The sequence below is a fragment of the Macaca nemestrina genome, chromosome 8, assembly GCF_043159975.1.
Source record: "Macaca nemestrina isolate mMacNem1 chromosome 8, mMacNem.hap1, whole genome shotgun sequence".
NCBI classification, from domain to species: domain Eukaryota; kingdom Metazoa; phylum Chordata; class Mammalia; order Primates; family Cercopithecidae; genus Macaca; species Macaca nemestrina.
In genome coordinates, this window is record NC_092132.1 from 152,777,463 (window position 1) to 152,791,169 (window position 13,707).

A 13,707-nucleotide genomic window follows, 5' to 3' on the forward strand; every position below is an offset into this window, starting at 1 on the left:
GGAGGCAGGGCCAGGCTGGAATGTGTGATGTTTAGGAGAAAAGCTGTAGAATGCACCCCAGAAATTCAGATAAAAACCCCGGCATCCTAAGTTTCACAAATGTTAGATATGTGTAACTTTAAAAGTATCTGATGTGTTTGTGCGGATACAAATTTAAAAATGGACTTGTTAAAATGCAGTGCTTCCCAGTGAACCTTCCTGTGATTAACTGACACTGACCTTCCACTGCACGTCACGGCCCCTTTCCTGTGCCACAGACCAGGCGTTTCATGTGACCACGTGTTTGATGTCACAGTGGAGAAGGAGCCTTCTCCTCCTATGGTCACGGTGCTCCCACTGGGCAGTGTAGGAGGGACAAGGTTGAAGGTCGAACCTCCCAAGAAGTGTGGCAGTGGAGGCTACAGGACGCCTGGGAGGGAGGGTGGTCAGTGGAGGAGGGTGGTCAGTGGAGGAGGGTGGTCAGTGGAGGAGGGTGGTGAGTGGAGGGACAGTGGTCAGTGGAGGGACGGTGGTCAGTGGAGGAGGGTGGTGAGTGGGGGGACAGTGGTCAGTGGAGGACGGTGGTCAGTGGAGGACGGTGGTCAGTGGAGGAGGGTGATGAGTGGAGGGACGGTGGTCAGTGGAGGGACGGTGGTCAGTGGAGGACGGTGGTCAGTGGAGGAGGGTGGTGAGTGGAGGGACAGTGGTCAGTGGAGGACGGTGGTCAGTGGAGGGATGGTGGTCAGTGGAGGAGGGTGGTGAGTGGAGGGACGGTGGTCAGTGGAGGACGGTGGTCAGTGGAGGAGGGTGGTCAGTGGAGGAGGGTGGTCAGTGGAGGAGGGTGATGAGTGGAGGAGGGTGGTCAGTGGAGGGATGGTGGTCAGTGGAGGACGGTGGTGAGTGGGGGAGGAGGATGGTGAGTGGAGGAGGAGGGTGGTGAGTGGAGGAGGGTGATGAGTGGAGGAGGGTGGTGAGTGGAGGGACGGTGGTCAGTGGAGGACGGTGGTCAGTGGAGGGATGGTGGTCAGTGGAGGAGGGTGGTCAGTGGAGGAGGGTGATGAGTGGAGGAGGGTGGTCAGTGGAGGGACGGTGGTCAGTGGAGGACGGTGGTGAGTGGAGGAGGAGGGTGGTGAGTGGAGGAGGAGGGTGGTCAGTGAAGGGAGAGTGGTGAGTGGAGGGACGGTGGTCAGTGGAGGAGGAGGGTGGTGAGTGGAGGGACGGTGGTCAGTGGAGGAGGGTGGTCAGTGGAGGAGGAGGGTGGTGAGTGGAGGGAGGGTGGTGAGTGGAGGAGGACGGTGGTGAGTGGAGGAGGAGGGTGGTGAGTGGAGGAGGAGGGTGGTGAGTGGAGGAGGACGGTGGTGAGTGGAGGAGGAGGGTGGTGAGTGGAGGAGGAGGGTGGTGAGTGGAGGAGGAGGGTGGTGAGTGGAGGAGGAGGGTGGTCAGTGGAGGACGGTGGTGAGTGGAGGAGGAGGGTGGTGAGTGGAGGAGGAGGGTGGTGAGTGGAGGAGGAGGGTGGTGAGTGGAGGAGGAGGGTGGTCAGTGGAGGATGGTGGTGAGTGGAGGAGGAGGGTGGTGAGTGGAGGAGGAGGGTGGTCAGTGAAGGGAGAGTGGTGAGTGGAGGGACGGTGGTCAGTGGAGGAGGGGGGTAGTGAGTGGAGGAGGGTAGTGAGTGGAGGAGGGTGGTCAGTGGAGGAGGGTGGTCAGTGGAGGAGGGTAGTGAGTGGAGGAGGGTGGTCAGTGGAGGAGGAGGGTGAGTGGAGGAGGAGGGTAGTGAGTGGAGGAGGGTAGTGAGTGGAGGAGGGTGGTCAGTGGAGGAGGAGGGTGGTGAGTGGAGGAGGGTGGTGAGTGGAGGAGGGTGGTCAGTGGAGGAGGAGGGTGGTGAGTGGAGGGACGGTGGTCAGTGGAGGAGGGTGGTCAGTGCAGGAGGAGGACTTGGTGGCTGAGGACCTGGGCGAACGTATGCCTGGGAGACTGAGGGTGGATTGCTACCTTCTTCCTAGACAGAAACTCAGCACATCACTGCTTCCACTATGTCTAGACATTTCCCTGCAGGAAGTAAGTATGGACAATAAAGTGACAAGAACAGGTAGAGCCAGGTTTTTGTTTTATGAAAGAACACACAAAAGTAAACAAACATCCCAAAGGGAATTCCTGTGAGACAAGATATGGATCATCACTAGAATGAGACGCTGGTGCACTTCAATGCTGGGGCGATGACTAAAGCTATCTGAGGTCCCATTATATAAACGTGTTCACAATCTGTGTGCCTGCCAGGCGGAAAGCTCTAAGTATTATTTCAATATTCAGGTATTTCAAAATCACACAGTGTGTACATTTTCTCAGTGTTATGCTGCATATATAATATGTGCTTAATATTCTTTGATGATTTAATCTGCCTATTGTTTTCATTTCATTTTGCATTCATTTATCAATGCAAAATTTGGGTCAATATAACAATCTTCATAGATGCAAATAAATTACCAACCCTTTACAACTGGTTTAAATATAACATTCAGGAAAATGAAAGAAAAATGCCATTCTTAGAAGTAACATCTATAATGAGCCAATGTTACAAACGTTACTAAGAGGGCAATTTAATTCTAGTGTGTCTGAAGGTCTTCCCTAGAAACCTCTCTTCTGGAAAAAGTGGGATTTTTCTTTTTCATTGTATTCATTTTGAATGTGCCACATTAATCTATTTTATTGGTGACTTTAATTTTATAGAAAACTTCCTTATCCTCCTATATTTCACAGCCATTTTCCCCATCATAAAATTACTTTTCATACATTACACTCTATGAGCTTCAGAGAACGCACATGTTCTTAAGAGGTAATGGGTAATAACACAGGCCTGGACGCCTTTATTAATTCATCTGGCACTAATGGTGTCTTAAGCGCTTCAGCCAATGCCATTCAGCTTTCCTTGGAGCTTTTGGAGACTGAGGGCAGTTGGAAAAAAAAAGGTTGATGCTTTGAAATAGGACCAGAAGCAAATGTCACTTCATTGCTTTATGACTTTAACCTATACTGTGCTATAAAATGTCCCCCCGCATTTTGGAAATGATGGTTACTCATTTACTGTAATAGCATCAAGATCATTATGAAGTGTTTTTAATTTTAATTTGACCCAGTAGAATTATAGATCCATAAATTTGTGACTTGGAAGATCCCTTAAAATCATCATTTAACTCTCTCAGTTTAAAGATGAGGAGATTGGAACACTCAATTTGGAAAAATAAATGACTAAAATGATGCTATTTGCTCCCAATGTTATTAGGATAGCGTTAGGAGCCTAACTCAGATATCCTTCCCACCTTCGTTCCTTCCTTCTTCCTTTCTTCTTGTGTTTTTTGCTTTTACTCTTAATTATCCTTTCATATGTTTTATATCAGGATTCTCAATCCTAGGGGTACATTAGAATGATAAAGGAATAATCCAGGAATCCCACTTCTGGGTATTTATCTGAAGGAAATAAAATCAACGTGTGGAAGGGGAATCTGCTCTCCCGTGTTCATTGACGTGCTGTTCACCGCAGCCAACACACAGAACCAGCCTCAAGCCCATCAGCAGAGGCACAGATAAAGAAAACGTGGAATACCTACTCGGTCTTGAAAACTGAGAAATCCTGGCATTTGCAACAACATAGATGAGCCTGGAGGACATCATGCTAAGTGGAACAAGCCCGGCCCAGAAAGACAGAGGCCATGTGACCTCACTTACACGCGGAATCTGAAAGCAGAGAACTCAGAAGCAGAGGGTGGTCACCAGAGGGAGGGTCGGGGGGAACCGGGAGGGTGTTGGCAGAAGGCTGCAGCATCTCAGTTAGACGAGAGGAGTAAGTGAGGAGGTCTAGGTACCACACGGTAAATGGTTTGTATACTTGAAAATTGCTAAGAGATGAGATCCTAAGTGTTCTCACAAGCACAGGATGATGATAAGGATGTGAGGTGGCTAAATGTTAATTAGATGTTAATTAGCTTTGACAACTCATCTTACAGCATATACCTGTATCAAGACGTCACGTTGTACACCGTAAATATACACAATTTGTATCTGTGAATATAACTTAATGAAGCTAGAAAAAAATATTTTTACAGTAAAACGAGAAGCGTTTCTTCCATTTAAAAAAAAAGCATCAGGTAAAGGACTTTTAAAGATGACAGTAGCCAAGTCCTTCCTCAGACAAATACATCAGATGGAGCCTGGGCACTGGTATGTTTTTAAACTTTCTCCAGGGTGATCCTGACTGACATAGAACTAGGGTCAAGACCTAATATTTCCGTGAACAGGCTGAACAGACTCACTGGAACCAGTGCGTCCACCTTCCTCACCAGGTGCACTTCCGTACAAATCTTCGACTCCAGGTCACCGCACGTCTGCGCCCGGCTGTTTCAGCTCCCTGGGCTCACCAGACGGCTACAGCGGCTCCTCCCTCTCCCTCCACCCACGCGCGCCCCAAGAGGGGAAAGCCAGGCACGTGTTTGAGGGTCCTCTCAGCCAATCGTCACCAAATCCTCTCATTTCCTTCTTTCCAAAGCTTCTAACATCTGACCCTTCTCATTCTTACAACCGCCAACCCTCACCCCATGGCAAGACCATAGAGGCAGCTCGCAAAGCACACCCCGTCCCTAAGCAGTGTGGAGGTTCCTCAAAAGGAGGAAGCATTGGTTCACCACGGGTTCTACCAATTCCACTGCTGGACGTTTACCCAAACGAACCGAAAGCAGCAACATGGGGAGAGAGCTGCACGCTGTGTTCACAGCAGCGCCATTCACAACAGTCAAGGAGAAGTGACCCGGGATCTGTCCACAGAGGAACGGAAACCAGTGTGGTCCATCCACACAGTGCAGTGTGGCTCAGCCTCCAAAAGAAAGGGCATCTGACACATTGACATGTGCAGTAACAAGAAGACATTATGCCGTGTGAAATGAGTCGGTCACTAAATGACAAATCCCGTGTGGTTCCACTTCTAGGATGGCCCCGGGGCAGTCAGATTCAGAGTCAGAAAGCAGGATGGGGGTGCCGGGGCTGGGGAGGGGAATGGGAGTGAGTGTTTCATGGGGACAGAGTTTTACTTGCTGAAGAGGAAAAAGTTCTAGAGACGGAGGTGCTGATGGCTATACAGCAACGTGAATGCATTCAATGCTGCTGAACTTACTTACAAAGGACTGAGATGAAGAAATGCTTTCTGTTTCTACAATCCTGCCTGCACCAAGCCACCCGTGTGACATTCTGCCTCCTTCGCCCCCCAGCCTCTCCCTTGATTCTCACTTTGTGTGCCTGTGGAATAAACAAGCTCTCAACCTGGGAGTCCAGGGTCGGAATCCGGGCAAAGCTGGCCTCCCCAGAGTGACTCCTGCACTCTTGTTTCGGTTCTGTGCCCCTTGCTGCAGCCTCCAGGTTCTTCTCACTGTGCCTGTGCCCAAGAGAAGGCCCCTGGGGCACGTGGGGGCCACTGCTATGGAGAAGAACTGGCATAGACACAACTAGGGCATTAACATTGTCCAGAGACAGTGCAAAAGGCAGCTGAGCTACCTCCAAAGCCTCAAGAAAACAAATGTCAAATGAGTCACATGCATTTGGAAGCCTCCCTAGGCAGACTGAGTAGTGAAGATTCATCGCGATGGATTATTACCAGAGTGAGGTTTGAAAAACAGATGCCTAATTATTCCAACACAATAGCCATTGCTGCTTCCTAATGAGAAGTTGAAATACTTTCACTCGTCTGTTTCCAAGTGAAGAGAGGCTGTGTAGAACGTCAGTTAGCAACAAATTTAGGACCCAGTTGCAGTGGATAATGGACTGTCATCCTTTACAACTCTACCCATTTCCATCATCTTACATTGAAAAGCAAACATTTTTTGGCGGTATTTTTCTTTAACAGAAATCACAGCTTTATGTAAAGTGGACTCCTTCAATTTTCAGCATTATTCTTTAGGCAAATCAAACCAGCAACAGATGCATTGGCTAAAAGTCCGAATTACGTTTTTAAAAATGCACATTTAAATATGAATTGAACTTGTGATCCATGACCCAGCCCTGAGTGCTGTCACCGCAGACAGCCATCAGTGGGTTGAGGAAGAGGCCAACAATCTTTTAGGTTAGAGAATAACCACAGACAGCAAACCTCTTTTAGGCTAGAGAATAACCACAGACAGAGCCACTGATGGGCTTCCGTCTTCAGCTGTGGTTTGTCGTTGATTGTATTCAACCGTTTGATGTCAAATGTATTCAACATTTCACATCTTTAACACAAGCATTTGGCCTTCTTGTAAGCATAGCTCCATGTCAAAAGACTGATGGAAAATATGGCACCAGCTTTACTGTGCCAGTGGCAGCTCAGAAATGAAATTTCCACGTGATTTTAACCAGCACCAGGGAAAGTATGTCGTGGCAGCCTCTCCCCGGGTCCTTGGAAGGAAGAGCACAGTCATACTCAGCATCCAGACCCCAGTGTGTGGGGCTGGCTGGAGAGATGAGCTGCTTCCTGCCAAGGAAGGGCTATGTGAAAAACGCAAATATGGGAGCTCCCTGCTTCCTGAGGTTGCTTTGAATACGTTTAGTCACAGAGGAGCAAGGGAAGGAAGGGTCCTTCACCTCTGGAGACATGCATTGTTTATGTGAACGGCTGCCTGAGTTCCTGAGGGCCAGGAACAGCTCTTCCTCACCCAGCACTTCTGTAATGTTTAAAAACTATTATTTTTGGAAAAAAGTGTCCCAATGTACTTAGTTCTTTTTAGCTCCCTTTCTAAAGGCAAACATGCTAACGTGTGTTTGTGGGAAGGTCCCGATGGTGGGAGCTGCCCGGAGCGTGCCCGGTTCTGTCCGGGCCCCGCCACAGTATGGCTGACGAAGGTACTCTACCTAGATCCTCTTCTGCCGGCCCTGGAAAGCTGATGCCCGGCTGGACCAGGTCTCCACCTTCTTCCTCTGCAAAGACAGAAACAAAGTCACTCTTTAATGCGTTTCTGGTATAGACTGCAGTCACTCCCAGCACATCTTCAAAAGCCTCCACACTCAACACAGTTCAAACATGACGGACACCTTCGTATTTCTTCAAACGTCACTGCTCAGAGCCTAGCATTTTGTGCCAATAACCTCAGGAACAACCACTGTTTTCTGTAAGGAAGCATTGTGACCACAGATGCACGTATTTCTCCTACCTAGACACGGACGTAGGCAGTGAGTCCCAATGATTCTCAGCTTTAACTCTGACCTAACTTCAAATTTATTAGGCCTTATTTGCACTGGAACAGACTTCAGTAAAATCAGCCCACTCTGATTGTCCCTGGTTCCTTGCAGCTGGGTGAGTCCCGCGAGGGCCCCGCGTCGTCCATGATAAAGACTTTCCTTCCTGTCTAGAAAGCTTCACGCCATTCGAAGCCTCATTTTGCAATGTTCAAAGTCTGCAGTTGTGGTCTTAGTGTTTAATATTAGTTCATATTAGGTCCACTTTGACCAAAACACTGATTTCATTTCCCTCTGTTGGGAGATCATCCAGGTCACTGGCATTGATTTTCCATTGTTCACTCTGTGCTAACACAAAAGCAGACATCACTTTCTTAGAATGATATCACCATGTGGCTGTAAAAGGTCTTGGGGTCACTGAGCACTGTCCTCCCTCCATGTGTGGGGCAACAGGGACCTGGGGAGACGGATGAGCTTGTGATTTTATTTAACTGGTCCCTGGGGAGCTGGACTGAGCGCCATCCAGTGGCTCTCCTCCCGATGTGCTCTGCCCAGGAAACCAGGTGCCAACTCTCCAGGCCGCCTTGGTTTCTACCTGGCTGCAGAGGCAGCGCAGACACAGCCGGATCCCAGGGAGGCTCTGCCCCACACCAGCCACAGTGAGAGGGGTGGGGAATGGCCTGAGGAGGCGGACAGGGAGCATCAGATAAGGCAGCATTTGGCACCATGTTACACATGCCTGTAAACATGTTATTTATGGGGTATGTATCAGAACGATGACACATGTATGTACACACATCTTTGTCACCACTTTGGCATATGTGCCCAAAATATAATTATAAATATGATTGCAGGTTCGGACTCTAGGCATGTATTCACACATACATGGGTTTCCAATGTTCATGGACAGGCTTTGAGGCACATCTCACATTTGCCCCCACCCCGACCCAAGTGTTAGATGCAGTTAGCCAGGCTGTAGTCTGCAAAAGGATTTACTTCAGAACATGATGCTGGAGCCACTTACACTGCTGTCACCACCCCTGTTTCAGCAAATCGGCATCTGCTGTTTTCAGTGAGTTGGCAGAAGGTCAGGAAAGGAAGATGACAGATTTGGAATGTGAGATGCTGATGGAGAGGATACAGTTGCCTCTCAGGTAATGTGAACTAAGATTTCATTTTATGGGATTGCCCAGTTACAGCTTTTTAAAAAATATACACGTATAAGAAGTAGCTATGTGAATTAGGTTAAGTATTTTACAAGACAGCTCATTCAAATGATTTAACATAACTCAACCCCATTTCTTCAAGGCTAACAGTACTTTTTGCATACTCTAAGTTGCATCTTTCAGCTAATGAAATACATCTGCCAAATGCCCACATTAAGTATAACATAAAGCCACAGACTGGAATGGTCTCATTCATGTAAAAATATGATGGACAGTTCTAATTAAGTACAGTTTCCATGGAGACCATCATCACATGTGTGAGTAATGTGAGAACAGAGCATCCAGCTAGGTGAGAATGGAATTTGGGGATAAACTAAAACAATGGACCCTCAACCTCCGCCCTCCTTATGCCCGAGTTTCAGCACACATGCACACAGAGACAAGGCAAGGCTCTCACCAGGTGGACTTGAAGGATGGGCCAACATCACACAGTTGCAATGACAAGCATGGGCGCTCTGCTAACACCACCAGCAGCAGCAGGCATGGAGTTTAGCAAAGCCACGTGCTTCACACAGAGCACAAGCTTGGTCTCAGAAGCCTGTGCTTTGCTCGAGGAACACACCTAATTATCTTGAGAATGGCACTCCAAAGATGAGGCGTGGGGACGTTCGAAGGTCAGCCCTTGAACTGGAGGAGTACAAATGCTTTGCTGCCTGATCTCCTCCCACCTGCCCTTGCTGTTTATCGGATGAGATAATAGGAGGTCTGAAAGCCGCGTGGCTCAGGCAACATGGCCCAAAGTTAAAAATCCAGCATGGGCTGAGAGTGTGGTGTGGCCTTCCAGCTAGGAGAGCTTAATGTAGCATGTGTGTCGGTATAACTGTGGTTACCATCCTTCCTTATCTAACGAGGCTTTGTATTCCCCCCCTTCTCGGAGGTTCTCTTCCCGTGGCTTCAGTCACGTGAGGTATGGAATGAGTGATTTTGAGAGAGACAACGAGACCACATTCACACACCTTTTATTACAGTAGATTGTTATAAGTGCTGATTTCATTATAGTTATTCAGATTACTCTCTTACTGTGGTTAACCTACCAGCTGAGCTTTATCATGGGTGCACACACACAGTGAGTTCTACACTCCGGCTTTCCTCTTGTCTTGCCCAAATTCCTATCCAGGGGGCCTGGGGAGTCATGCCCTACAAACCCTGGAGTCTCACTAGAGGAGTTTTCTTTACCTGCATAACGCGGCTCACTTTCCAACCTGACTCTGGCACCACATCATGTGACAGATAAAGAAGGAAATAAAAATATTTCAATCCTGAATGTGTGGGTTTTTTTTTTTTTTTTTTTTTTTTTTTGCCATATCTTGAAATAGTCCAGGAAAATCTACGTTCTAAAGAGTATTCCCTTCCTTTTCCTTCCTTTTCCCAGATCCAGGAGAGAACTGACTCTGGTAAGAAGCACTTACCATCCATCCCCTCTGCACCCTGCTGCCCGGAGGCTTCCCCTGCACAATGGGAACCGTGTCTCCATAACTCCTTATCTTCACCCAGACATTGCTTTCTATGGATTCTAGGTCTTTAGACAATAATTTAACTCTTTCAACCAACAGCCAGTCGGAAAATGTTTGACTCCATAATAACTTGGAAGGCCCCACTTCCAGCTGTCCCGCCTTGCCAGACCCAACCAACGTACATCTACAGGTATTGACCGATGGCTTACGTCTCCCTAAAGTGTATAATACCAAAAGCTGTATCTTGACCACGCTGGGCATGTGTTCTCAGGATCTCCTGAGGGCTGTGCCACCGGCCATGGGTCACTCATATTTGGCTCAGAATAAATCCCTTCGAAATACAGAATTTGACTCTTCTTGTGGACAATAGGAAAAATCTACCTACAAGTGCTGGCACTGGCTGAGGTTTCAGGCATCCGCTGGGGGTCTTGGAACATGTCCCCGTGGACAGAGGGGACTAGGGTACTTCTACCACGTTCCCATCCCCAGTCCAGAACGCTCACTGGGCAAGAACGCTGTTCGCCTGGACAGGCGTGGGTAGGGCCATGTTCTCCTACTCCTCACATCTTCAGCATCTGGGACCGTGGGGGAGAAATGTTAATGACCATCTCAGCCACCTCAGAAATGCCCTTATCTATGCTTAAAGAGACACAGGAACCCTCGTTCTTTCCGTAGATCTCTCTCTCTCCTGGCCGCCTCCTATGAGGGAGGAGAGCGGTTTGCTCCAGCGACCATGGGAAAGATGGGCCGCAGGGCCTAGGAAGCCAACCTGGCTGCCGCCATAGAACCACAGCTCCGCCTGCGCGCTGAGACCTTCTGAAATCAGGCGACGGAGCTCCCTCCACCTGGCGTCCTTATTTCCCACGGTCCAGACTGAACACCTCCCAGGGAGAGGCTCGGTGCCGACCCAGCCCCTGCCCACGCTGATCACGCTGCGACACTGACAGCGCCGACCTCCCACATCACGTTTCCGTGGCAAAACCAGACACGTGCCTTCCACTGAGAAGTGCTGGGAATCACCCATTCACGCGTGGGATGCGCGTCTGTCTTCACTGGAGAAACGCAACTTTCACCACGGTCACTCCACGTGGGGCTTCCTCACTCAGGCCCCTCACTTCGGTCCCTTCTGGCAGAACGCGCTTCAGGAGTCGCCTTTCTCACCTGCTGGAGCTCCATGAAGGCCGCGCTCCGTAACGCGTGGGAGACCCCTTGAACCGTGTTCCCTGACGCGTGACCCGGAGACCCCCTGAACCGTGTTCCCTGACGCGTGACCCAGAGACCCCGTGAACCGTGTTCCCTAACGCGTGGGAGACCCTGAACCGTGTTCCCTGACGCGTGACCCGGAGACCCCCTGAACCGTGTTCCCTGACGCGTGACCCGGAGACCCCCTGAACCGTCTCCCTAACGCGTGACCCGGAGACCCCGTGAACCCTGTTCCCTAACGCGTGGGAGACCCTGAACCGTGTTCCCTGACGCGTGACCCGGAGACCCCGTGAACCGTCTCCCTAACGCGTGACCGGGAGACCCCGTCTCGGGGAAGCTGCAGCAAAGCGGTCGAGCGATTCCGTGCCCCGGTGCTTCCGCGGAGTCCGCACCCAGCCCTCCCCCAGCACCGCACCCCTCCGGGCCCAGCAGCGGAAGCGTGGATGGCGTGTGCGGTGCCTCGGGTGCCGCCTGGAGAGCGCGGACCTGCCTCGCGTGGACACAACACAGGCGCACTTTCTAGCATTTCTGATCACCCTTGAGCTTCAGAGAAACGGCTGTCCTGCCAGTCCCCTGTGGCCCAGCGGGGTCTGGTGGGTCTGAGGGTCTGTGACAGCCCTTAGAGAAACACAGGGCGCCGTGAGCACTGCGGGGTACCCACGTTGCCTTCCTTTGCTAAGTGATGAGTCGTCTCAGTGTCACAAGCTGCTCACGCTTCCTGGAAGGAAGACTCCGGCCACGCGCCGTGAGAAAGGATGGAAGTGGGAGGCTTCCCAGAGCCGCCCTCAGAGCCCTGGGCCCGGGTGGCCGCACCATCAACACTTTCCAGTGAGGAAATCAGCACCAGAGAGGCAGAGCGCATATGCAGAGGACCGAGGTGCAGCCAGACCTGTGGGTTCCAGTCCCCACAATCCTCCAAGTTCAGAGGCACAGACAGACCTGCGGGTTCCGGCCCCCACGCACTCCTCTTGGTGCCCCCACAATCCTCCAAGTTCAGAGGCACAGATAGACCTGCGGTTCCGGCCCCCACAATCCTCCAAGTTCAGAGGCACAGACAGACCTGCGGTTCCGGCCCCCATGTGCTCCTCTCAGTGCCCCCACGAGGCCCTGTGATGCTTCCAACACCACAATGTCTCATGTAGAGATTCTGCACTGACCTGCAACGGGGCTCTCCTGAGCCATGATGGAGGGAGGCAGAACACTCCCCCAGTGAAGAGGCAGAAGAGATGAAAGAAATGACTGTGGGCAAGCGAGTGACCGATGGGCCATGTAGCTCCAGGGTAGACTTACTTGTGAGAAGAAACCTGACTTTCAGGGAAGCCAGTGGGTGTTTTACATTCTCTTTGTATCAGGTGGGCTCGTGTTTCCGGGCACTTGAAGGAGGACCGTGCCGGGGGCCCCACATCACCGGCAGCCACACCTGGGCCAATCCTTTGCTGTCAGAGGCTCTTGGGACAGGCCAGGGAGCCGGCACCCAGTGGCCACCGGGCCGTCGTGTGCTTTGCAGATGGACACACACTATTTAACATAGAGATGCACTGAATTCGGGTTATTAGTGAATCGCACATCACCTGCAGACACTAGAAACGGACAGCATACAGGGGAAGGCCCCGAGCACAGACCCAGCACGGCCACCACACAAGCTGGAGCTGCCTGCAAGATGATGAGCGTCTGTGATCTGCATCCTGAGAGGCAAAGATGTCCAGCTCAGCACAACCACAGACCAAAGCCAGGGTCCTCCAGGAAGATCTCCGTGAAGCTGAGCCTCAACTCTGCGGCTGGAGCTCCGTGTGCTCTGTTGTGTGGTGGCGTCTGTTTGGAGGAGTTGCATTGAGTGGCATCTGTTTTCTTTTCTTTTTTTTCTTTCTTTCTTTTTTTTTTTTTTTTTTAAGATGGAGTCTGACTCTGTTGCCCAGGCTGGAGTGCAGTGGTGCAATCTCAGCTTACTGCAACCTCCACCTCCCAAGATCAAGCAATTCTCCTGCCTGACTCCCCAGTAGCTGGGACTACAGGCATCTGCCATCATGCTCGGCTAATTTTTGTATTTTTAGTAGAGACAGGGTTTCATCATGTTGGCCAGGCTGGTCTCAAACTCCTGACCTCGTGATCCACCCACCTTGGCCTCCCAAGAAGTTGGGATTAAGGCGTGAGCCACTGCGCCTGCCCAAGCAACTCCTCGTTTCTTAAAGACTTGTCCCGTGAATGCCCAGCTGCGAGGTTTGGGAAGGAAGAGGAGGAAACCCACACTTTAAATTGACAGGTTTTAAACTCAAAGCACAAACCGCATCTTCCCGGGGAAGCTGTCTCTAAATCATGCTAATGTGGAAGCAAAAGGAACCAGTTAAGCCTTCAAAGTGTCGGAAGGGAAAACCAGGTTCACACATGAAAAGGGAAATTGCTCATAAGAAAATACTGGATTTCTTGGTGAAAAAGGAAACAATAGTATTATCACCTCACAGACACCAGGAGAAGGAAAGGATCCACTTTCGTCCTGTGTGTAGGCCCTGCAGAGTGTTTGTTATGTGTTGATGGGTTCATCCCACTGCCCCTCGATGCAGAACAGGAGGGTAGGCGCCCTGCATCCTCCTGGCATGGCGGGCCAGCCCCACCATGGTCAGGAGATTCAACACATTCCCGCCAGTGTGGTGATTCCACAC

At 50.5% G+C, this 13,707-nt stretch overlaps 1 protein-coding gene across 9 annotated transcripts in view; it reads right to left on the reverse strand.

Annotated features, from left to right (window-relative positions):
* LOC105491902 (DLG associated protein 2) overlaps positions 1-13,707 on the reverse strand; it is a 921,137-nt gene that overhangs the window by 196,075 nt on the left and 711,355 nt on the right. For 8 of the 9 annotated variants that reach the window (XM_011758618.3, XM_071068682.1, XM_071068680.1 and 5 more), the window contains one exon: positions 6,844-6,909. In XM_011758618.3, coding sequence (XP_011756920.2) covers positions 6,844-6,909 — 66 coding nt within the window. Of the gene's footprint in view, positions 1-6,843; positions 6,910-11,008; positions 11,090-13,707 lie in introns of those variants that run through there. The other variant, XM_011758621.3, reaches the window with a different exon arrangement.